Here is a 25,558-nt window from a genome sequence, read left to right as displayed (position 1 = left end):
GGAAAGACATACCATGTTCTTGGATTGAAAGAGTTAATTAATATTATCAGAATGACTATACTACCTAAGGCAATCTACAGATTCAATGCAATCCCTATCCAATTACCAAGGACATTTTTCACAGAACTTGAACAAAACATTTTAAAGTTTATTTGGAAGCACAAAAGACCCAGAATAGCCAAAGTCACCCTGAAAAAGAAAAATGGAGTGGAGGAATCAGGCTCCCGGACTTTAAAAGCAACAATCATCAAAACCATATGGTACTGGCACAAAGACAGAAATATAGATCAGTGGAACAGAATAGAAAGCCCAGAATTAAACCCATGCACCTACAGTCAATTAATCTCTGACAAAGGAGGCAAGACTATACAATGGAGAAACGATAGCCTGTTCAATAAGTGGTGCTGGGAAAACTGGACAGCCACACGCAAAAGAATGAAATTAGAACACTCCCTAACACCATACACAAAAATAAACTCAAAATGGATTAAAGACCTAGATATAAGACCAGACACTATCAAACTCTTACAGGAAAACATAGGCCAAACCCTCTCTGACATAAACGACAGCAGCATCTTCTCAGATCCACCTCTTAGAGTAATGACAGTTAAAACAGAAATAAACAAATGGGACCTAATTAAGCTTAAAAGTTTCTGCACAGCAAAGGAAACCCTAAACAAAACGAAAAGACAACTCACGGAATGGGAGAAAATCTTTGCAAGTGAATCAACTGACAAGGGATTAATCTCCAAAATGTATAAACACCTCCTACCACTCAATACCAAAAAAACAAACAAACCCATCAAAAAATGGGCAGAAGATCTAAACAGACAGTTCTCCAAAGAAGACATACAGATGGCCAAAAAACACATGAAAAGATGTTCGACATCACTCATCATTAGAGAAATGCAAATCAAAACCACTATGAAGTACCACCTTACACCAGCCAGAATGGCCATCATCAAAAAGTTTACAAGCAATAAATGCTGGAGAGGGTGTGGAGAAAAGGGAACCCTAGTACACTGTTGGTGGGATTGTAAAATGGTGCAACCACTGTGGAAAACAGTACGGAGATGCCTCAGAAAACTAGAAACAGAACTCCCATTTGATCCAGCAGTCCCACTCCTGGGCATCTATCCAGAGAAAACCATGACTTGCAAAGACACATGTACTCCAATGTTCACAGCAGCACTCTTTTCAATAGCCAAGACCTGGAAACAACCTAAATGTCCATCAATAGAGGAGTGGATCAAGAAGATGTGGACATATACACAATGGAATATTACTCAACCATTAAAAGGAATGAAATACCAGCATTTTTAGCAACATGGATGGACCTAGACATTATCATGCTAAGTGAAGTCGGTCAGACAATGAGACACCAACATCGAATGCTTTCACTGACATGTGGAATCTGAAAAAAGGACAGAATGAACTTCTTTGCAGAACAGATACTGACTCACAGACTTTGAAAAACTTAGGGTTTCTAAAGGAGACAGTTTGGGGGGTGGGGGGATGCGCTGGGGTTGTGGGATGGAAATCCTATAAAATTGGATTGGGATGATCATTGTACAACTACAAATGTAATAAATTCAGTGATTAAAAAAAAGGATATATGGTACATACATACAATGTATTATTCAGCCATAACAAAAGAATGAAATAATGCCATTTGCAGCAACATGGATGTACCCAGAGATTATTATACTGAGAGAATAAACATCCATAAAGAACTTAGAATATAAACAGAATAAACAAATGCAAAGAAAGTAGAAAGGATAAATAATAAAATTGTAAATTTCATGAAAAAGAAAAAACAAGCATACAATAGGCTAGACAAAAATAAAATTCCAACTGTAAAGACTAATAAAGGTGTAAACCTCACTGAGAAGTAGTGAAAAAAACAAAGAAAGTACAAATAAGCAAAGTCAGAAATGAAAAAAGGGGATATCACTGCTGATCTTTCAGATATCAAAAAGATAAGAGGATATTATGAAAACATTTATGTGAATAAACTTAGATAAAATGGATAAAATCCTAGAAAACTGTAACCAAAATCAATAAGAAATAGATATCTGAATAGTCACAACTATTAAAGAAATTAAACATGTGTTTTGAAATTTTCCTGCCTTCCCATACCCATATACAAAACCAAAACCACAAAAAGGAGCACAGGCGGCTTCACTGGCCAATTCTTCCAAATATTTAAAGGAAATTATACTAATTATTCAAAAGCAAGAGAAACATTCTCTAACTCATTTTATGATAGCAAACTCTAATACCAAAATTCAACAAAGACAGTAAGCAGAAGGAAAAATACAGATCAGTCTTGCACATTTATGAACAGGTTGTAAAAATTTTAAATAAAATGTCAGCAATTTAAATCTAGCATCATATAAAAATATAACAATAATAAATCAATAGACAGAACATGTTCATGGATTGGAGGACTTAGTATTGCAAAGACGTCACTTTGATAGACATCTACAGATCAAAAGATTTAATAAAAAGATATGAAAGATTTAACATCTATAATTCATTAAAGTCAAATATGAATATAGAATAAATTAGAATTTTTAAAAGGTTTTTTGTTTCATTTCAGAGGAACCTGAAATAAAGGTGATTCTAAAATACACATGAAAATGAACATAAAGGACTGAAACAGGCTTTTGAAAAAGAAGAATACAATTTCCTCTATTAGATATTTTTTGTCTTTTTTTTTTAGGGTCACACCTGCGGCATATGGAGGTTGCCATGTTGAATCGGAGCTGTACCTGCCAGCCTACACCACAACCACAGCTACACAGGATCCAAGCCACATCTGTGACCTACACCACAGCTCAGGGCAACACAGGATCTCATTGAGTGAGGCCAGGAACTGAACCCGCATCCTCATGGATACTAGTCAGATTCATTTCCACTGTGCTACAACAGGAACTCCCCGCTATTATATATTTACTGGTGATAAGGCCAAAGTAATTAAGACAGTTTGGTACTGGTACAATAGAATAGACAAGTAAACCAATGAAACAGTACAGAAACAACCCAAACATATATGCCTGGATTTATGACAAAGACGGAAGTGCCAGGAAAGATGATCTTTCCAAAACATGGTGTCTGATTATTCAGGTATCCACATGGAAAAAAATAAAACTGGATACACCATCTCACACCACACATAGTAATCAACCAGATGAATTACAGACTTAAATGTGAAAGGCAAAACAACAGGAGAGTATCTCTTAAATGTGGCACAAAAAAGCATCAACCCCAAGATTGATAAACTTGACTATACTAAACTAAATGAATGTCTAAGCATCAAGGAACACAACTGGGATAGTGAAAACATTAACCACTAAGTGTTAAGAAGATAATCACAACACAAATACTGGTAAAGGCTTATAGGCAGAACAGAGAACTTTTATGGATCAGTAACTAAAAGACAAATAACCTGTAGAAAGGTGGGTAAGTACCCTAAAATGAGCAATTCTCATAAAAAGAGTTAATCTAACTAAAAATCAGGTAAACATAAATTAAACTACAGTCAGCTACCCACTGGAACAGCTAAAATTAAAATATGACTTCACTAAATAATGGTGAAGATGTGGCACCCAAGGGAACTCATATTTACTGCTGGAAGAAATGCAAAATTAGTACAGTTATTCTAGAAAATAGTTTAGCATTTTCATTATAGTTGAAAATAAGGATGCTTGATGAACCAGCAATTCCTGTGCTAGGAATATACTCAACAGAAATATGTGCATATGTGTACCCATAAAAATATAGAAGAGGAGTTCCTGCCGTGGCGCAGTGGTTAACGAATCTGACTAGGAACCATGAGGTTGCAGTTCTATCCTTGGCCTTGCTCAGTGGGTTGAGGATCCGGTGTTGCTGTGAGCTGTGGTATAGGCTGCAGATGTGGCTCGGTTCCCGTGTTGCTGTGCCTCTGGGTAGGCCGGCGGCTACGGCTCCGATTGGACTCCTAGCCTGGGAACCTCCATATGCCGTGGGAGCGGACCAAGAAAATGGCAGAAAGACCAAAAAAAAAAAAAAAAATATATATATATATATATATATATATATATATATATATATATATGAACATAGCAACTGAAAACAACCCAAACATCAATCAATAGTAGAATGGATACATTACAGTAAACTTGTATACCATGGAATATATACAATGAAAATGAATGAATTAGTGCTACAGGCAACAATGTTGGTAAATCTCAAGCCAAATATAAAAGACATATTCTCTTTAATTCAATTTATATGATGTTCAAAACCAAACTAAACTATAGTCTTATAGACATATTTTGGTTATAAAACAGTACAGAACTAAGAGATTGTTACCATATAAATCAAGATAGTGATTGTTTTTGTGGGTTGAAAGACGTTTCTAAGTGAGAAGAGGCTGTAAGGGACTCTAGGATGCTTGTAATTGCTTGATCTGAGTAGTGGTTACATGAGTGTTCACAGTAAAATAATTTCTTTAGTTGTATTTTTATGCTTAATGCATTTTATAGCATGTATGTTATATTTCTCCAAAGTTACAATAGTTTTAGAAAATTACAGTATTTTCCACAAAGCGGCAGATTGGTAATGAAAAACAAGGATTTCTAACTATCAAGAAATCAGCTAGAATTCTTCCCAAGGAAGCAAGATATAAGTTACCAGCAAATAAATGAAACATTTCATCTTTCATTAGCAGGAAGTAACAATGAAAGGAACTACTTTTTTGGAATTAATTCTGAAATATAACCATAAAATAGTGAAGTGGAAATAAAATCCATGAGAAAGCAATCATGCCATCTTGAAGTTCAAAATATTTACAAAAAGAAATACTGGAGGAGTTTCTGTTGTGGGTTAAAATCCCATTTAGTTTCCATGAGTATGCAGGTTCAATCCCTGGCCTCACTCAGTGGGTTAAGGATCTGGCACTGCTGCAAGCTGCAGTGTAGGTCACAGACATGTCTAGGATCTAGCATTGCTGTGCTGCAGCTCGGATGTGACCCCTAGCTTGAGAACTTCCATATGCTGCAGGTGTGGCACTAAAAAGAAATACTGGTAATAGTGAGACTTTAGGGAAGTGAGTTGAGATTAAGAAAATACTTGTGTGAGGCCATAGTGGAGATTATATTGTAATAGGAAAACCTTTTTTATTTTTTATTTTTTTTTTATTTATTTATTTTTTGTCTTTTGTTGTTGTTGTTGCTATTTCTTGGGCCGTTCCCGCGGCATATGGAGGTTCCCAGGCTAGGGGTTGAATCGGAGCTGTAGCCACCAGCCTACACCAGAGCCACAGCAACGCGGGATCCGAGCCGTGTCTGCAACCTACACCACAGCTCACGGCAACGCCGGATCGTTAACCCACTGAGCAAGGGCAGGGACCGAACCCGCAACCTCATGGTTCCTAGTCAGATTCGTTAACCACTGCGCCACGACGGGAACTCCGGAAAACCTTTTTTAAATGAGAGTTTCTAAAGTGTAAAAAATTCTAACACTATAAAAAAAAGTTAATTTGATAAGAAAAAAAGTAGCATCTTAAAAAATCCAGTATGATTTGGCAAAGTGTGCTATAAGTTCAGAATTTTAAGGTATTTGTTTTATGTGTTTTTTTTTTTAAAGAATGAAAACAAAAGGGTGATGTAAAATGAGGAGAACCATGTAAGTAAAGTAAGAGCGCAGAATGAGCGGAGGCTGGTAAAAAATGTTAAGAACAATGGAAAAGATTTAAAATATAAATCTAGAGCAAGAGGAGCAAGAAAGAAGATTTAAGCCTACTGCTTGGGGCAGATGGTATAATGTTAACAGATGACACAGAGAAAACAGAATTACTTAACTCTTATTTTGCTTTTGATTCTCCACTAAGGAGAAATATTCAAAACTGAAAGGGGCTTAAGAAACATGTTCAAAGGAAATCTGAAACATCTTACTGTAAGGATCTAGTCAGGCTTCATGAAGGAGATGAGATTTAAGCCATTCCTGATGTATAATATTGAAAAAAATAGAACTTACTAAATAGAAATAATAAATTAAGGAAAGACAGAGGTAGAGTAGAAAAGTAGCTTTCTAAATACTGTATTTCATAAATTTTAGGACAATATCTTTCCTGCATTTTAAACATCTCTAAAATTTGAATGTATCTTAAAATATATGGTTAAAAAAGGCATTCTTGTCATTAATCTATGACAGAGGAAGCAAGAATATGCAATGGAGAAAAGACAGTCACTTCAATAAGCAGTGCTGGGAAAACTGGACAGCTACATGTAAAAGAATGAAGTTAGAACATTCTCTTACACCATGCGCAAAAACAAACTCAACATGGAAGCAACCTAAATGTCCATCAACACAGGAATGGATAAATAAGATGTGGTACATATATACAATGGAATGCTTCTCGGCCATTAAAAAGAATGAAATAATGCCATTTGTAGTAACACTGCAGGACCTAGAGATCATCACACTAAGTAAATCAGACAGAAAAAGACACATGATACCACTAATGTGTGGAATCTAATAAAAATGATACAAATTATTACAGTTAGATTGGATAAGCAATGAGGTCCTGCTGTAGAGCAGAGGGAACTTTATCCAATCACTTGTGATAGAACATGATGGAAGATAATATGAGAAAAACAATGTGTGCGCGCGTGTGTGTGTGTGTGTGTGTATATATATGTGTGTGTATATATATGTGTGTGTGTGTGTGTGTGTGTGTATATACGTATATATATATATATATATATGACTGGGTCACTTTGCTGTACAGAAGAGATTGACAGAACACTATAAATCAACTACACTTTAATTATAAAAATGATACAAATGAACTTCATAAAACAGTAACAGACTCCAAGATTTTGAAACCAAACTTATTGTTACCAAAGGGGAAATGTGGTAGGGAGGGATAAACTGGAAGGTCTGGAGTGGCATATACACACTACTATATACAAAACAGATAACTAAAAAGGGCCTACTGTATAGCACAGGGAAGTCTATTCGATACTCTGCAATGGCCTATAAAGGAAAATAATCTGGAAAACAATGGAAATATGTATAACTGATTCACTATGTTGTACACCTAAAGCTAACACAACACTGTAAGTCAACTATACTCCAATAAAATAATAGTTTAAAAAAAAGCTTTGTACCATAACTGGTAGCACTTTTCTCTCTTAGAGGTACACAAAGCAATGCTGTCTCTTACAAATCAGAGTGCCTTAGATGTAATTTCTTCTCTGAGGCTCTATAGTACCACTGCCTCCTATTTAAAAAAAAAAAAATCCTCTATCCTGATAAATCAGCTCGTGAATATTTCAAGGTAAAATTTAAGTTTAATTTCCTCCAAAGTCATAATACCCTAAAACAATTTGCCTCCTTACAGCACTCATTTTGGAACCTACTCTTGTATCTTCTCTTCCATTCTCTGCCTGGCCTTGCTTCTGTCTAATCTTTTCCTTTCTCCTAACTTTTGTACACTATCCTTACCTCTCTCTCTCTTCTCCTCACTGCCTCTCTTTTCTATTGCTTCTTCCTTTAAAATTTTCTTTAAAAAAATTTTTAAAGTAGCTCATATTCTATATTTCTCCTAGGAAAATCATGAAAGTCATATTTTACTTTTAAGTTTCATGTTTGATTTTCATTGTATTTATGCTGCCTGTGGAACTGGGATGGACTGTAAAGCAGTACTTTCCAAATGTGGTCTGAAATACACTGAATCAGAATATTTAAGGTGAACCCCAGAAATCTGCATTCTCAACAATCTTGCATCACCACTGCTACAGAGATTAGGCTGGCCAAGTTTCTATAAAAGCCAAGTTAGTGTTCTTTAGCGAATTTTTACAATAGTAATAATCTCAACTTTCTCAGTTTCAAAATTTGATCACAAAATCTTTCTAATGCTAATGTATTCTTATCCCAGACAAGAAAATTGTTCAAAATATTCTACTTGCAGTTTCTAAACATAAAAATAGACGGAGTTTCCATTGTGGCTCACTGGGTTACGAACCAAATTAGTATCTGTGAGGTTAAAGGTTTGATACCTGGCCTTGCTCAGTGGGTTAAGGATTCTGTGTTGCCATGAACTGTGGTGTAGGTCACAGACACAGCTCAGATCCCATGTTGCTGTGGCTGTGGCTGTGGCTGTGGCCAGCAGCTACAACTCTGATTTGACCCCTAGCCTGGGAACTTCCATATGCCTCAGGAGCAGCCCTAAAAAGCAAATCAACATCATAATCCATAAGCACAATAGACAGACTTCTGCTTCTGTGCTTCTGCAGAGTCTGCAGAACAGAGTACTGGAGAGGAGAGAGCTGAACAGAAAGTGAATGCTGGAGATATACAGAAGTAACCCTCAAGTATCTGGCAGAGAACTGATCAGAACATGTATGTGAGGAAACTACCCAAAGCTAGAGAAAAAAAAAATACAAAAAGATTAGAGGGAATAGTGCCTAGACACATTCAAAGCTAAAAACAGTGTCTGTTCCCACAAACAATACTGGAAAAACCTTTTTTTTTTTTTGGCCATGTGGAAGTTCCTGGGTCAGGGATTTAACCCAAGCCCAAGCAGTGGCAATCACTGGGCCATCAGGGAACTCCTAAACTGGAAAAACTCTTAACTGACAGGGGGTTAGGTAGAACACTCAGAAAGGTTTTTACTTCAGTAGTAGGGAAGTAATTAGCCCTAAAACCAAGCTTTGCTCTATTCAAGCTTAGTAAATCATAAAAATGAGACCCCAAAGGATCAAACTGTTCCCAAGTAACTTAACTATATTCTAGAACAAAGCTCAAGAAGAAGATATATAGAAACATAAAAATATCTGGCCATGCAAAGGTAACCCAAACCAAGACCACCACACATACAAAGAAACAGGAAAATATAGCCAATGATAAAGATAATAATCAGTTAACTGAAACAGACCTAGAATTGACATATTAGAATTAGCAAAGAAGCATATTAAAACAGTTATTATAATTATATTCCATGTTTAAGAAGTTGAGTGGAGACATCAAAGATACTTTTGTAAAAAAACAAATCAATATTCTAGAGTTGAAAATTACAATATGAGATGAAAAACATATTGGATTAATAGCAGATTAGACACAGCTACTGTGAAGACTAGTGAACATGAAGCCATAGAAAAAGAAACTACAAAATGAAATAGAGAAGACAGAATCCAAAAAATTGAAAAGAGCATCAGTGAGCTGTAAGTAGCACAGCATATGTGTAATTAGAGTACCTGAGGAGAAAAGAGATAGAAGGGGACAGAAAAATATTTGAAGTAATAATGGCCAGGGAGTTCCCGCTGTGGTGCAATGGATTAGTGATCTGGCTTGTTTCTGTGGTGGTGCCGATTCAATCCCTGGCTCCATGCAGTAGGTTAAAGGATCAGGTGTTGTGGCATGGATCACAACTGTGGCCTGGATCTGAACTCCATATGCTGTGGAGGTGGGAAAGCAAGAAAGAAAGAGAGAAGCGGGTGGGGGTGGGGGTGGGGGAGCAAGAGATGAGAGAGCAAGAGAAAGAAAGGAAGGAAGGAAGGAAGGAAGGAAGGAAGGAAGAAGGAAGGAAAGAAGGAGAAAGAAAGAGAGGAAAGTACTGAAAGAAAAACCCAATGTCAGAGTTCCCTTCATGGCTCAGAAGTTAAGGATCCCAACTAGGATCCATGAGGACATGGGTCTGACCCCTGGCCTTGCTCAGTGTTAAGGATCTGGCATTGCTGTGAGCTGTGGTGAAGGCTGCAGATGTGATTCAGATCCGCGTTGCTGTGGCTGTGGTGTAGGCCAGTGGCTACAGCTCCAATTTGACCCTAGCCTGGGAACCTCCACACATATGCTGTGTGTTCAGCCCTAAATAAGAGAAAAAAAGAAAAAACACAAAAAAAGAAAGAAAAAACCCAATGTAGAATTCTATATAGAGCGAAATTCCTTTTAAAAACAAAAGCCAGGAGTCCCTGTTGTGGCTCAGTGGGTACAAACCCAATCAGTATCCATGAGGATGTAGGTTTGAGCCCTGGTCTCGCTCATTGGGTTAAGGATCTAGCGCTGCCTCAAGCTCTGGTGTAGGTTAGAAGGTCCAATTCAACCCCTAGAATGGGAACTTCCGCATGTGCAGGTGCGGCCCTAAAAAAGAAAAAAACAAAAAGCCAGAGTTCCTTTGTGGAACAGCTGGTTAAGGATCCCGTGTTCTCACTGCCAACAGCTGAGGTCAGTGCTGAGGTAAAGATTCAATCCCTGGCCTGGGAACTTATACATTCTGTGGGCATAGAAAAAAAAAAAAGCCAAATGAAAGCTTTTCAGATAGACACACAAAAGAATTTATCTCCAGCAGACAGAACCGTACTCCAAGAAAGGTTAAAGGAAGTCTTTCAGGCAAAAGGAACGTTATACTCCACAGAAATATGGATTTATACAAAGGCATTAAAAGCACACCAAAAATGTAAATGACAAAGGCAAACAGGTAAGGCTTTTATTCCTCTTAATATTTAAACCACTTGAAAAAAATAACTGTTTAAACATTCTCAAGTATGTAACACATGTATAAGTAAAACATATGACGACAATAGCATAAAGAATGGGAGGGGAGAAAAAAGAAGTATATTGCAAATATCTTAAGTACATATGAAATAGTATTAATCACACTTGAAGATAACCTATAATAAGATGTACACTATAAACCCCAAAATAACAAAATAACTAAAATAACAAAGTTATAGCCGGCAAGACAAGAAAGAAGATAAAATGGAATAAAAAAATACTGAATTAATTCAATATAAAATAGAAACAGCATTCATCAAATGGAAATTAAATGACAATGAGATATCACTACAGACCTACTAGAATAGCTAAAATTAAAAAGACTAACCATATCAAGAGTTGGCAAGGACATGAAGGAACTGGTGGGAAATAAAACATACAATTATTTTGGAAAACAGCTTGGCAGTTCTTAGAAAGGTAAAGAATATGATCCAGCCATTCCATTCATAAATATTTATCCAAGAGAAATGAAACACTTTCTCCATACAAAGTTTTGTATTAAAATGTTCATAGTAACCTTATTTGCAATAGCCAAACTAGAAATAACCCAAATGTTCATCAACAGATGAATGGATAAACAAACTATGGTACATCCACACAAGAAAATATCTACTCAACAATAAAAAGCAATGAAATACTGACACACATTACAACATGATGAATCCCAAAATACACATGCAGAGTAAAAGAAACTAAACAAAACAGAAGTACATATTGTATGACTGTATTTCTATAAAATTCTAGAAAATCCAAATTAATGTACAGCAACAGAAAGCAGGTCAGTGGTTGCCTGGGGAGTGGGGTCTGTGTACACATGGGAGAATGTGGAAGGAAGAAGGCAGATGGACAGTTGCAAAGAAGTATAAGGAAACTTTTAGGGACAAGGATATGTTCATTATCTTGACTGTGGTAATGGTTTCACATTATCTTGTTTGTGGTGATGGTCTCATAGTGTACACATATGTCAAAGCTTATCAAATTGTGTGCTTTTTATATGTCAATTACACCTCAAGAAAGCTGTTTGGAAAAAAACAGAAAGAAAAAGGCAAAAAGTATCATATATTATTTATGAATAGTTATATGCACAAAAATGATAAAAAAAATAGGGGAAAAGATTTCTTTCAGACGGAGATATGAACAAAGTAGATTCGAAGATAGGTACATAAGGAACTTCAGTGGTATTTCTAAAGTTTTCTGCCAAAAAAAAGGAATAAATTGTGGGAAAACATTAAGATTTGACAAAGGTGGGTGATGAGTACATAAGTGTTATATTATTTTTATTATTTCCTATGTTTTTCTAACTTTAAAGTGTGTGTGTGTGTATCTATGTAATTTTTCAAAAAGGTACTTCAATGTTAAGACTGATGTGAGGGCGGTTTCTTATTCCTTTGTCAAACTTTTGAGTTCAGAACCATTTCTCAGGGCTACAAAGAGAGTAGGTAAAAACCTAATATACTAGGCCCCTGATATTCTACACAAAATTGTCTGTATACACATGTATCTGCATTTTTCTAAAAAGGAGACCCATAATATCCCAATTATTCACCTACTGGTATTCTTTCTTTGATCCTTGCTCCCTTAGAATCTACCCTTTTCATAAGAGTTCATAAAAGGTGATCTTTTAGATATCAGATTATCACCTGCTCAGAGCCTTCCAAAGGTTTCTCATCCAACTTAAAGTTACACACCTGGCAAGGCCTTCTGTAATAAGATCCAGCTGATCTCTCTGACCTCATCTCAGCCATACTGACCTCATTACTCCCAGAATATGACACGCATCCTCTCACCTCAGTCTTCACACTTGATTTCCCTTCTTCCTGGAAAAGTCTATTTCCCATGGTTTATAACTTTAGTCCCTTCAGGTTTCTGCTCACATGTCATTGGAAACCTTTTACACCCACTCTGTATAAAAGAACACTCATTACCTTCTATGATCCTTTGTTCTTTTTAACTAGCTTTTGCTTTTACTTCATGGTAGTTACAACCATCTAAATGTTATATATTTATTTACTTTAAAAAGCACCTTTCTCTGCTTTCTTCATTCCCACCTCCAGAATATAAGTTCAGTGAGAAAAGAATTTTCTTGTTTTGCTTACAGCTATATCTCCAGAATCTAGAATAGTATCTAGGACGTCATAAATGTTCAAATGTTTCTGTTCTTCTAATAATCAGGTCAGAAAGGTAGATATTATGCCAAGTTCTGAAAATCATCAAATGTATCAAGTTTGATAAACGATACTATAATCACGGAAGTAAGTTTTAAAATAAGAAAGTATACCAACTCAATAATTAATAAGCTTTGCTGTATGCAAGTAGTAAACTGTAAACTATGGCCAAACTTTCAGTAAAGTAAAGGTGACATCTCTCTTTAGTTCTGTAACTAAATTTAATAACTATCAATGGCTCTTTACCTTCTTTCAGAAATACCCTGAAATTTCTGTCTAAAGATTAAAAGATATTTAAATGTATACTTAGCCATATTGATAGCTGTAAAAAGTAATTATTCTGAATTAATTAGAATTCTGAAAAATGGCTAATTATGTACTTAATAAGAGAAGAAAGGCTATGCATATATTTGCCTTTGTTAAATATTGATTTAAGGATTTCTAATGTGCTTTTACAACATGTAATTTTGAGAGCAAATTGTATACAGCAGAAAACATTTGGTATCATAATAATCTAATTTCTTTACAAACACAGAACACAAGTTGACAGTAAACATTAAAACAACTTAGAGTAAACACATTCTAGATGTCATATAATTTATTATTAAGGACTCCAGAGTCATAACTATTTAATTAAAATAAATCTGGACTATTCCTTATTTGTATCACCTAACTACTACAGTAAGGTATTAATAGTAGTGTAATACCTCCACTCTTATTTCAACATCAAAAGGCACCAAAAAGAATACAAACAGCTTAAAAAATATTAAATGGACCAACAAAAGGTGGGGTTAGTAGATGCGAACTGTTACATTTAGAATGGATAAGCAATGAGGTCCCACTGTACAGCACAGGGAACTATATTCAGTCTCTTGGAACAGACCATGATGGAAGATAATATAAGAAAAGGAATGTATATATATGTAAGACTGGATCACACTGCTGTACAGCAGAAATTGGCACAACACTGTAAATCAACTATACTCAAATAAAAAAATTTTTAAAAAGAAACATGAAACTTAAAAAAAAAAATACCAAAAGGAATAAAAACCAAAAGAGAAAAGGGCCTCCATTCATTTACTCAACAAATATCTGACAGGGACCTACTACATAGTATTAAGTGCAGTATACCTGAGAATATTCCTGAATATTCTAACCACCTGAGTTAATATTAAAAATAATTCCAGATTGGGGTAGGGAATGGGATGAACTGGGAATATGGGGTTAGTAGACGCAAAGTATTATATTTAGAATAGATAAGCAACAAGGTCCTACTGTACAGCACAGGGAATTATATCCAGTATCATGGGACAGAAGATGATGGAAGATAATATGAGAAAAAGAATGTATATATATGTATGACTGGGTTATTTTGTTGCACAGCAGAAATTGGCACAACACTGTAAATCAACTATAATATAATATAAAAAAATCTGAGCATCAAAAAAAATAATAATTCCAGATTAGATTCCTGCCCTTCCACTTAAGACCTTATGCTAAAAAAAAAAAAAAAAGTTCTCTGTTCTTCAGCCTTATTTTATCTGAAAAATGAGGATAATAACATGCTTATTTAGCATCCAGATAGCTGGCACTTTATCATTTACTAGTCTCTAACATAGCTGACAATCATATACTGACTTACATTACCTCTTTTACTAAAGGTTTAAATAAACATTTAAACATTTTATTATTTAATATCTCATGAATTTCCATCTAGGTAAGTTTCTTCATAGCAGAAACCATGACACAGTTTTTTGGATCTTCTATGGGTTAAGGATCTGGCGTTGCTGAGAGCTGTGGTGTAGGTTGCAGACGTGGCTTGGATCCCATGCTGCTATGGCTGTAGTGTATAGGCTGGCAGCTGCAGTTCTGACTTGACCCCAAGCCTGGGAACTTCCATATGCCCCAGGCATGTCACTAAAAAGCAAAATAAAATAAAATAAAATAAATAAGATAAAATAAATAAAATAAAATATATATATACTTTTGTACGTTTCAATAACAAGCCATCAAAATGGTAAAAAGTGATTCAATTATAATGTGTTTGAAATTTAACTAAGAAAAAGTCAAGAATTTTTTTTAGCTTCATCTAGCAGTTAAAAGTGGGAATGTAAAATCAAACTTATTCCAATTCCTCTAATTTATTGAATACCTACTGTATGACAGGGCAGTATAAACACTTGGCACACATGCTCAACAATCCTTACAACAATCCTGGAATACAGATGAAATTTTACTTTCAGAAAAAAATATATATAAATTGTTTTTAAGAATTTTTTTTGCAGAGACTTTTCATTTACAGTCTTTTTTAAAAGATTAATTTGAACAAGTTTGTTTATTAATCATTTCTTCCAATAACCAATGAACCAGACCGAAAAAAAGCCGTACAGATTTGAAACAAGAAAGGAAAAATGAGTGAATTTAAGAAAGAAGAAAAGTATCACCCTCCCTCAAAAAATCCTATAAATAGAAAATCCAAAAGGATTTATCCCAATTACTAGAAATAATAAAAAAACTTAAAGACAATTGTCCATAAGATCTATATATAAAAACTAGCTATATTCCTATATAGACCACCAAAAGTTAGAAAATACAATTTTGTGTGTTTATATAATTTATCTTTACTGTTATTTTTATTGAAGTATAGTTGATCTACAATGTTACCCAATTTACAGCACACTGATCCAGTCACACATATACATACATTCTTTCCTCATACTAGCTTCCATAATGTTCTATCCTAAGAAACTGGGTATTGTTCCCTGTGCTGTACAGTAGGACCTCATTGCTTATCCATTCTAAATGTAATAGTTTGCATCTACCAACAACAAACTCCCTATCCATTCCACTCTCTCCCCCCTTGTGGTTGCCAAGGGAGAAAATTTTAAAAGGACAACATGTGGAGTTACCATCGCAGCACAGTGGAAACAAATCCAACTAAGAACCATGAGGTTGGAGGTTTGATCCCTGGCCTCACTCAGTGGGTTAAGGAACCAGCATTGTAGTGAGCTGTGGTGTAGGTCACAGACGTGGCTTGGATCTGGCGTTGCTGTGGCTATGGTGTAGGCTAGCAGCTGTAGCTCTGATTGGATCCCTAGCCTGAGAACCTCTATATGCCGAAGGTGCGGCCCTAAAAAATAAATAAAGGACCACATGCAACACCTCACCCAAACATACACACACCCTAAAACCTTAAAGTACTTAAGAACAGATTAATGAAATATGAAATAAACAAAGTTAAGTGTAAGCCCTGTAGTCATCTGTTGCTACATAAAATTCCTCCAAAACTTAAAGGCCTAAAACCACCAATTAATTTTGCTAATGATTTTGCAAACCAGACATTCAGGAAGTCAGCTGAGCAGTGCTCACTTGGGGTCTCTCATGCAGCTGAGTCAGATGCTGGCTGAAGCCACATTCATTTGAATGTTCAAGTACACTGGAGGTCCAAGATGGCTCACTCATATGACTGGCACCAGAGGCTGGACCTAAGAGATCAGCTGTGGTGTGGCTATCTTCCAAATGAGGGTCTGTAGATATCTGAGCATTTCACATGATGGCTAAGCTCCCCCAGTGCAAGCATATACTCAGAGAACCAGTGAGAGCTATCTGGCCTTTTCTGATCTAGCCTCATAAATCTAGGGATATTTCTCCTGCTTCAGCTCAGATTCAAAGGGAGGAGAATTAGAATCCACCTATTGGTAGGGGAAGTAGCAAAATCATACTGTCGAAGACCATGTAGAATGGAAGTTACTTTGGAGGTTATCTTTAAAAAGTATAAACTACCACAATCCATATGCAGAAAACTATAAAGATACACAGATATTAAAGACACAAACAAGTACAACAATATTCCACACACATAGGGAGGGAAACGAGTCATTGCAGATATGTCAATTTCCTTTTTTTTTTTTCCTATTTAGGGCCGCACCTGCGGCATATGGAGAGTCCCAGGCTAGGGGTCGAATCGGAGCTACAGCCGCCGGCCTAAGCCACAGCCATAGCAACACAGAATCCGTGGGATCCAAGCCATGCCTGCAACCTACAACACAGCTCCAGGCAATGCCAGATCCTTAACCCACTGAGTGAGACCAGGGATTTAACCTGCATCCTAATGGATACCAGCCAGATTCATTTCCACTGAGCCACAATGGGAACTCCCTCAATTTTCTTTAACTAGTTGGATAAATCCAATGTAAGTCCCAAATTTCCAAGAAGATTGTGTATGAACTTTGAAAAACAGATTCCAAATTTTATATGGAAGACTAAACAGCCAAGTATAGCCAAAACACTGCTGAAAAGGAAGAATAAGGCAACAGTATTATCCTACTAGATATCAAGCCTTATCACAAAACTGTCTTAATTAATATAGCATGGGCCTTACTGGAGAAATAGACAAGTTGACTAGTGGAACAAAACAGACCAGAAACGAATCCATGCATATATGAAATTGTGATATGTAAAAAACACTACAGAAATCAGTTAATAATAAGAGATAACTGGTTTTCCAAATGGAATAAAATAATATTTTCTTTATATCTACCTCATACCATCAATACCAGGTGGATTAACAACTTAAATGTTAAAAGAAAAATACTTAAAACACTCAAGAGAAGACAAAGGGAAATACCCTCTTAGGATATAGAGCATTTCTTGAACAAGACATCAAAAGTATGAACCACATACTTTATAAATTAGACAGATAAAGATTGATACATTTAAATTAAGAACTTTCAACAAAACACAATGACAAAAGTAAGAAGACAGTTTTTACAATATAAATCTAAAACTAGAAAGTTTATGGTAACTGTTCATGAAATTGTCTAAAAAGAAGTTTTAAACAAACTAGCTAAGAACAAGCCTATACAAAAAAATGCAAGGCAGATATGACTAAAACTAAGCAAATACCCACATCTAACAACAGTTTCAATCTCACTATTTTAATGGCAAACATAAAGCTTCTGTGCCAGACGGAGATCAATAATGTAAATATACATATATATTTTAATGAGTAAACAAATACTTTTGACCATACCACTGTCTGAAGAAAATCATAAGTGATTTTTAATGACATGTTAAACAGTGAAGATAGTAAGAAATCCAAGTCATAACAATCTCACTGACATTAATGTGTGCAGTACCATTCAATAAATTCTGAATCTTGCTGGGTGTCTGGCACTGTAAGATACACAATTAGTGGAGACACAAGTCCCTGATCTTTAGGGCTGTATTCTAGGTGGCAAGAAGTAAAATACATGTTTAGAGAGACTCCACCTAAGTCTCAAATCAATCTTTTTTTCCTCCACCCTCACCATCTCTGTAACCACTCCCTAAATGATCTCTTGAATTTGCTTCATTCTATCACACTCTATTTGCAGGAGCTGCAGCTATAGTAACCTTTTTGAAATATAAGAGGACCAGAGATGCATTTTTTGGTGAAACAGACTCTAGATTCAGAAACAGTCTCTAGATTCAGAAACAGTGGCTACAGGGCTGAAAAAGGGGATTCATATGAAACCCTGTACTGAACAATGAAAGCCCAGCAGCCTTCAGTTAACCTGCTTCTATAATTAGAAAATAAGTACCTACTTACCCTAGGCAGGGGAAATGAGGATTCCTCTTTATAAAACTAACCCAGAACCACCTCCAGATACTGAGACTTGGGGATTGCTCCAAGGAAAATGCCAGCCTGCCAAAGAATATTTAGGTGAAGTCCACCAGGAAATAAGCAATCAGCTTTTTAACGTCTCGGAAAAGCAAGAAAAATTATTATGTTCAAAGATAAAGTGCTACAAAAAAAGAAAAAGAAAAAGCCCTTGGAAAATAAATAATGTAATAGCAGAAATAAAGAATTCAGCAGAAAGAATAGAAGATAAAGCTGAGGAAATCTCCCAGAAAAAAAGGACAGAAAATTAGACAAGCAACTCAAGAGTCTTCCATTCAACAAAACAGGGATCAGGAAACTTTTTCTGCAAACAGCCAGATAGTAAATAGTTTAGATTTTATAGGCCTTATGGTCTCTTGTTGCAACCATTCAACTCTGCTGTTGTAATATGAAAGAAGCCAAAGACAGAACAAAAATGAATGGGGCAGTGAGCAGATTTGGCCTGTGAGCTATAGTTTGTGACCCTGGCAATAAAAGAATTTTTTTAAAAAAGACAAGAGAAAACCAGAGGAATAAATTATCAAACAAATAATTTAATAAAAAGTCACAGAACTAAAACCATAGGTTTGGGTTTTTTTGTTGTTTTGGGGGGGGGTTGCTTTTTAGGCACAGCATATGCAAGTTCCCAGGCTAGGAGTTGAACTGGAGCTACAGATGCTGGCCTACACCACAGCTACAGCAATACCACATCTGAGCCATGTCTGTGACCTACACCACAGCTCACAGCAACACTGGATCCTTAACCCACTGAGCAAGGCCAGGGATCAAAACCATTTCCTAATGGATACTAGTTGGATTCATTTCTGCTGCCCCACAACAGTAACTCCCAAACTGTGAGTTTTTAGATTAAAAGGTCTGACACGAAGCACATCATATTATCAAATTTCAGAACACCAGGATAAACAGATCACAAAATTTCCCAAAGAAGATAAAAAAAAAAAAACTGGTCATATATGAAGATTGGGAAACTAGTTATCTCCTTTTTTAAGAGCAACACTAAACTAGAAAGCCTAGAAAGGTTTTAAAATACCTAGAAAGCTTTCTATGTACCTACTGAGATTAACAATCATATTTGAGGAGAGAATGAAGGTATTTTTCAGAAACTTAAGAAGTTAAAAACTTACCTTTAAGTTACCTTTACTTGAGAGCTAGTGAAATATGTATTCTAACAAAACAATGGAGAAAACCAAAAATGAGGAAGACATGATATCCAGGAAAAACAGGGACCCAACACACGAGCAGCTTAGGGAAGTTCCAGAATAACAGCTGTGCAACAAGCCTAGAAAGCAAATCCAAATTGGATCTGGGAGGAAGAAGCACTTCAGGAGAGAGTCTTCAGGATAAAGTATGAAAGTAATGTATTTGAGCATATGAAAAATACTGACAGCATGTGTCAGAGATTTGGAACGTTTAGGAAAAAATTAACTAAAAATACACAAAAAGCCAGGAAATTAAAAAAATAAGAAAATTATTAACTTCAAAAAAAAGCAAAAGGATAGCCAACACCATACCCCACAATAAAAGGAGGAGAACATCCCCTAGGATCAGGAACAAGACTAGGACATCCACTCTTGCTACCTTTATTTAACAGAGTATTGGAAGTCCTAGACACAGCAATCAGACAAGAAAAAGAAACAAGAGGAATCTGAACTGGAAAGGAAGAAGTAATATTATCACTGCTGGTAAATGACATGATACATACATAGAAAATCCTAAATATGCTACCAACAAACTACTAGAGTTCAAGCAATTAGATAAAGTTGCAGGATACAAAATTAATATACAGAAACGTTGCATTTCTATATAGTAACATGAACTATCAGAAAGAGAAATTAAGGAAACACTCATATTCACCACTGCATCAAAAAGAATAAAATAACTAGTTATAAACCTACTTAAGGAGGTAAAAGACCTGTACTTACAAAACTATAAGACACTAACGAAACAAACTGTTGGCAACAAACAGATGGAAACAGATGAAAAGATACACCATATACATATACATTTTAAATTGTTAAAATGACCATAAGGCAATCTACAGATTCAGTGAAATCCTTATCAAAATACCAAGGGCATTTTTCACAAAACTAGAACAAATAATTTTAAAATTTGTAATGGAAACACAAAAGACCCAGAATAGCCAAAAAATCTTGAGAAAGAAGAGAGCTGGAGGAATCATGCTCCCTGACTTCAGGAAATATTACAAAGCTACAGTCATCAAAACAGTATGGTACTGGCACAAAAGCAGACACATAGATCCTTGGAAGAGAAGAGAAAGCCCAGAAATAAACACATTTACCTATGGTCAATTAATATATGACAAAGGAGCAAGAATATACAGTGGGCAAAAGACAGTCTCATCAATAAGCAGTACTGGGAAAACTGGGTAGTTGTATATAAATGAGTGAAATTAGACCATTTTTTCACACCATATAAAAAAATAAACTCAAAATGGATCAAAGGCTTTAATATAAGAGCAGAAACCATAAAACTCCCAGAAGAAAATATAGGCAGAACATTCTCTGACATAAATTGTAGCAATATTTTTTGGATCTGTTTCCTAAAGCAAAAGAAATAAAAGGAAAAATAAACAAATTAAACTTAAAGTTTCTTCACAGCAAAAGAAACCACTGACAAAAATAAAAAGACAACATAATGAACAGGAGAAAATATTTGCTAATGATATGACCAACAGGGGTATATATCCAAAATATATAAACAGCTCATACAACTCAACCTCAAAAAAAAACAAACAACCCAATTAAAAATGGGCAGGAGTTCCCGTTGTAGTACAGTAGAAACAAATCCAACTAGTATCCATGAGGATACGGGTTTGATCCTTGGCCTCACTGGGTTCAGGGATCTGGCACTGCCATGAGCTGTGGTATAGACTGCAGATGCAGCTTAGATCCCACTTTGCTGTGGTTATGGTGTAGGCCGGCAGCTGCAGCTCCAATTCGACCCCTAGCCTGGGAACCTCCATATGCTGTGTGTACAGACCTAAAAAGCAAAAAAAGGGGAGGGCAGAAGATCTAAATAGATATATTTATTTCCAAATAAGACATACATAAGGCCAACAAGCACGAGGAGACGCTCAACATCATTAATCACCATAGAAATGCAAATTAAAACCACAATGTGATATCATCTCACACCTATCAGAATGGCTATCATCAAAAAGACTTCAAATTATAAATGGTGAGGATATGGATGAAAGGGAACCCTCGTACACTGTTAGTAGAAATAAACTGGCATGGCCATTGTGGAAAACTGAATGGTGGTTTTGCAAGAAACTAAAAATAGAACCACCGAAGTTCCCACTGTGGCTCAGCAGGTTACAAACACGACTAGTATCCATGAGGATGTGGATTTGATCCCTGGCCTCACTCAGTGGGTTAAGGATCTGGCATTGCTGTAAGCTGCAGTGTAGGTTGCAGATTCAGCTCAGATCCCACATTGCCACGGCTGTGGCATAAGCCAACAAAAGCAGCTATGATTCAGCCCCTAGCCTGGGAACTTCCATATGTTGCAGGTGTGGCCATAAAAAGCAAAAAAAAAAAAAAAAAAAAAAAAAAAAAGAACTACCATATGATCCAGCAATTCCATTCCTGGGTATAAGTTCAAAAAACCCAAAAACACAAATTCAAAAAGATACATACATATACCTCTATATTCATAGCAGTGTTATTTATAATTGCCAAGATATAGAAGCAACTTAAGTGTCCATCAAAAGATGAATGGATAAAGAAGATGTGATAAATGGACAAAGAAGATGTGATGTGCACACACAAATACTACTCAGCCATAAAAAAGAATGAAATTTTGACTTTTACAACAACCTGGATAGACTCAGAGGGTAAAAGTGAAATCAGTCGGAGAGAGAAAGACAAATACTGTATAATATCACCTATATGTGGAAGCTAAAAAATAAAACAAACTGCAGTTTCCGTTGTGGCGCAGTGGTTAACGAATCCGACTAGGAACTATGAGGTTGCGGGTTCGGTCCCTGCCCTTGCTCAGTGGGTTAAGGATCTGGCGTTGCTGTGAGCTGTGGTGTGGGTTGCAGACGTGGCTCGGATCCTGCGTTGCTGTGGCTCTGACGTAGGCCAGTGGCTACAGCTCCGATTCAACCCCTAGCCTGGGAACCTCCATATGCCGCGGGAGCGGCCCAAGAAATAGCAAAAAGACAAAAATAAATAAATAAATGAATAAATAAAACAAACTAATGAATATAACAAAAAGAAAACAGATTCACAGATATAGAGAATAAAATAATGGTTACCATTGGGGAGAGGGAAGTGGGAAGAGGCAACGCAGGGTAAGGGATTAAGTGGTATAAACTATTATGTATAGAATAAACAAGCTACAATGATATACTGTACAACACAGAGAATATACATAATATTTAATAATATCTATAAATGGAATATAATCTCTAAAAATGGTGAATCACTATGTTCTACACCTGTAATTTACATGATGTTGTACACCAACTATATATCTCTAATAAAAATAAAAAACACTAAGGAATTCCCTGTGATACAGCAGGTTAGGTGTCCCACGTTATCTCTGTATTGGCCTGAGTTGCTGCTGTGGTGTGGGTTCGATCCCTGACCCAGGAACTTCGACATGCTGTGGGTTCAGCAAAAATAATAACAACAAAAAACCAACGCTAAACACATAAAAGTCATTAGAATAAAATGACATCTTAAACAAAAAAAGCAAAAGTCTGTACTGTATGTCACTATGTGGCCTAGCAAAAAACAATATCTTTATAATCAAAATAATGAGGTAGTAAGTATTAATTTAACCAAAAGTGATAATATATGCAATTATAGGTGGAAAAGGAAGGAGGAAAATAGGGTGGAAAGCTAGAGCTGCACCTCCTTCACAGCAAGAAATGAAGAGGTAATGCCTAAACCTGGTTAATCAATACCAGGGATTTCCCACTGTGGTACAGGGGGTTAAGAACCTGACAGCAGTGGCCCAGGTTGATGCTTGGGTTCAATCCCTAGCCTGGCACAGAGGGTTAAAGGATCCTGTGTTGTCGCAGCTATGGCATAGGTCGTAGCTGTGGCTTGGATTCAATCCCTGGCCAGGGAACTTCCATACGCCAGAGAGATGGAGAAGGGTAGGTACTACAAGCCTTTTAATTTTATCTGGCTTTTAACTAATTAAATACGCTTTTCAAAAATTAATTTAAAATAATTAAAATTTATGTATTAAAAAGCTAGTAACTGGCAAAAAATTTTTGTAACACTGTATTATTGTAACAGTTTTATAAACAGAAAACCAGTATCTTAAAACTATAAGAACTATGACAAAAGACAATAGCATAATATATCAAGGGACATGAAAGGGCAATTCACACAAAAAACCATTACTATCCAAGGTGCACATAAAAACTTTTCACCCTTCAAAGCAGTAAGAGTAAAAAAAAAAAAAAAAAAAAAATACAGATTAAAAGAACAAAGGTTGCATTATGTTAGCCTACTAATTAGCAAAAATTTGAGGAATGGTTAATACTAGTGTTCTAAAATTTTTGGAACATGCAGTTATTATGACAGTGTATGTTGACACATCATTTCTGGAGAAAATTCTGCTAACATTAATTAAAATCTTAAAAATATGTACAATATTCGATTCAATAATTCCTGCTAAAAATGCATCCTTAAGAAAATAGTTACAAATACACATAAAAGAATTCAGCCACACAGTATTTATTTTAGCAAAATTTCTTTAAGGCTGTCTTTTTTTTCTCTTTGGCCATACCCACAGCATGTGGAAGTTCCTGGGCCAAGGATCAAACCCAGTGATAGCAGTGATAATGACAGAGCCTTACTTAACCCACTCGGCCAGCAGGGAACTTTCAAGGCTGCGTTATCATACTGATTTACTAGAAATAACATAATAGCCTTACCTGAACTGTACGTCCTGCATTGATATGCTCTTCATGCAATTTGTCCCAGATTCTGCACCTTTGATACTATACAAAAGAAAGGGGAAAGGTACTGAATTCTTTTTATCATTGAGTGATTATTTATAGTTTACCATAAAAATCCCCATTCGCCCACCCAAACTTAAACACACCAGTCAAAAAGTTACTGACTTTGTAGTGGTTCTTAGCAGTCCAAAGACCATACAAGTAGGAAATTTTCAGAAACATTATATACAAAATTCTCGCAAATGGTAAAACAAGCAAAAATCATGAAACACTATTTACTTTACCAAAAAACAGTATTATTTTGTCTCTAAATCACAATCTTTGGAGGTGAAAAAAACAAAGAATGAAAAATGAAAAAAATCAACAGCATTCATCAATCTAGAATATAGGTATTTTTACTATTTAAAGACTTTGAAATGTTAGTCAATGATAGAGTCAATTACTGAAAATTAAAATCTGATTTGAGAACATTGTACTGTTGACTAGAAAGTATATAAAAATAAGAATGAACATGTAATATGTATGTCTCAGTTTTTACCAAGGCAAGGTTTAGTTTTCAGAGTTTCATCCAAAAAGCTTAATGAGCATGACCATGGAAAACTTTCCATTTGACAGGAAACATAGCAAAATATAACATTATGACAGAATACTTATACAAAATATAAACAACACCAAAGGTCACATATTATTTTTGTTTGAAATTTAAAAATCCAAATAAGATGTTAAATGTGAGTAATGACAGTAAACACATTTTTGGTATAATCTCACTCTCACACACACACACATTCAACCTAGGAGTACTTTGAAAGGACAGAAACGAAAATGCCGGATACACACAAAGAAGGTATCAACGTAGGGCGCTAAAATTTTTCTAAAGTATTTTTATATTCCCTATTCTGCATATTCTTTAAATTCGGTAGCAGCAAAAAACCTTTTTTTTTCTGGCCATGCCTATGGCATGTGGAAGTTCACAGGCCAAGGACTGCACTACAGCAGTGACAACTCTGAATCTTTAACTTGATAGGTCACCAGGGAACACCGCAAAAAATCCTGATACTCCTAAATTTTGTTTACATCATCTAAGAAATAAACAATACACATTAAGCTTAAAAATAACTAGACTATATTAAAAATGTATTTACCAAAAATAAACTTAAAGCTACTATCCAATTAAATAAATTTAAAACCACTATCAAACTACTTTCATGTGTAAGAAAAATTGAATTGATGCCATCAGATCTACTA

At 35.6% G+C, this 25,558-nt stretch overlaps 1 protein-coding gene across 3 annotated transcripts in view; it reads right to left on the bottom strand.

Moving 5' to 3' along the window:
- The window catches only part of STX17 (syntaxin 17), a 127,808-nt gene that overhangs the window by 61,844 nt on the left and 40,406 nt on the right, over nt 1-25,558 (bottom strand). For 2 of the 3 annotated variants that reach the window (XR_002336997.1, XM_005660277.3), the window contains exon 3: nt 24,290-24,355. The exons of the other annotated variant lie outside the window; for it this stretch is intronic. Coding sequence is in view for 1 of the 2 variants with exons in the window: in XM_005660277.3 (XP_005660334.1) it covers nt 24,290-24,355 (66 nt within the window). In the remaining variant the exon portion in view is untranslated. The remainder of the gene's footprint in view (nt 1-24,289; nt 24,356-25,558) is intronic. 3 annotated transcript variants of the gene reach the window in all.

The sequence above is a fragment of the Sus scrofa genome, chromosome 1 (assembly GCF_000003025.6).
Source record: "Sus scrofa isolate TJ Tabasco breed Duroc chromosome 1, Sscrofa11.1, whole genome shotgun sequence".
NCBI classification, from domain to species: Eukaryota; Metazoa; Chordata; class Mammalia; order Artiodactyla; family Suidae; genus Sus; species Sus scrofa.
Note: the sequence above shows the minus strand (reverse complement) of the source record. Positions and strands in the feature narration are given on the sequence as shown.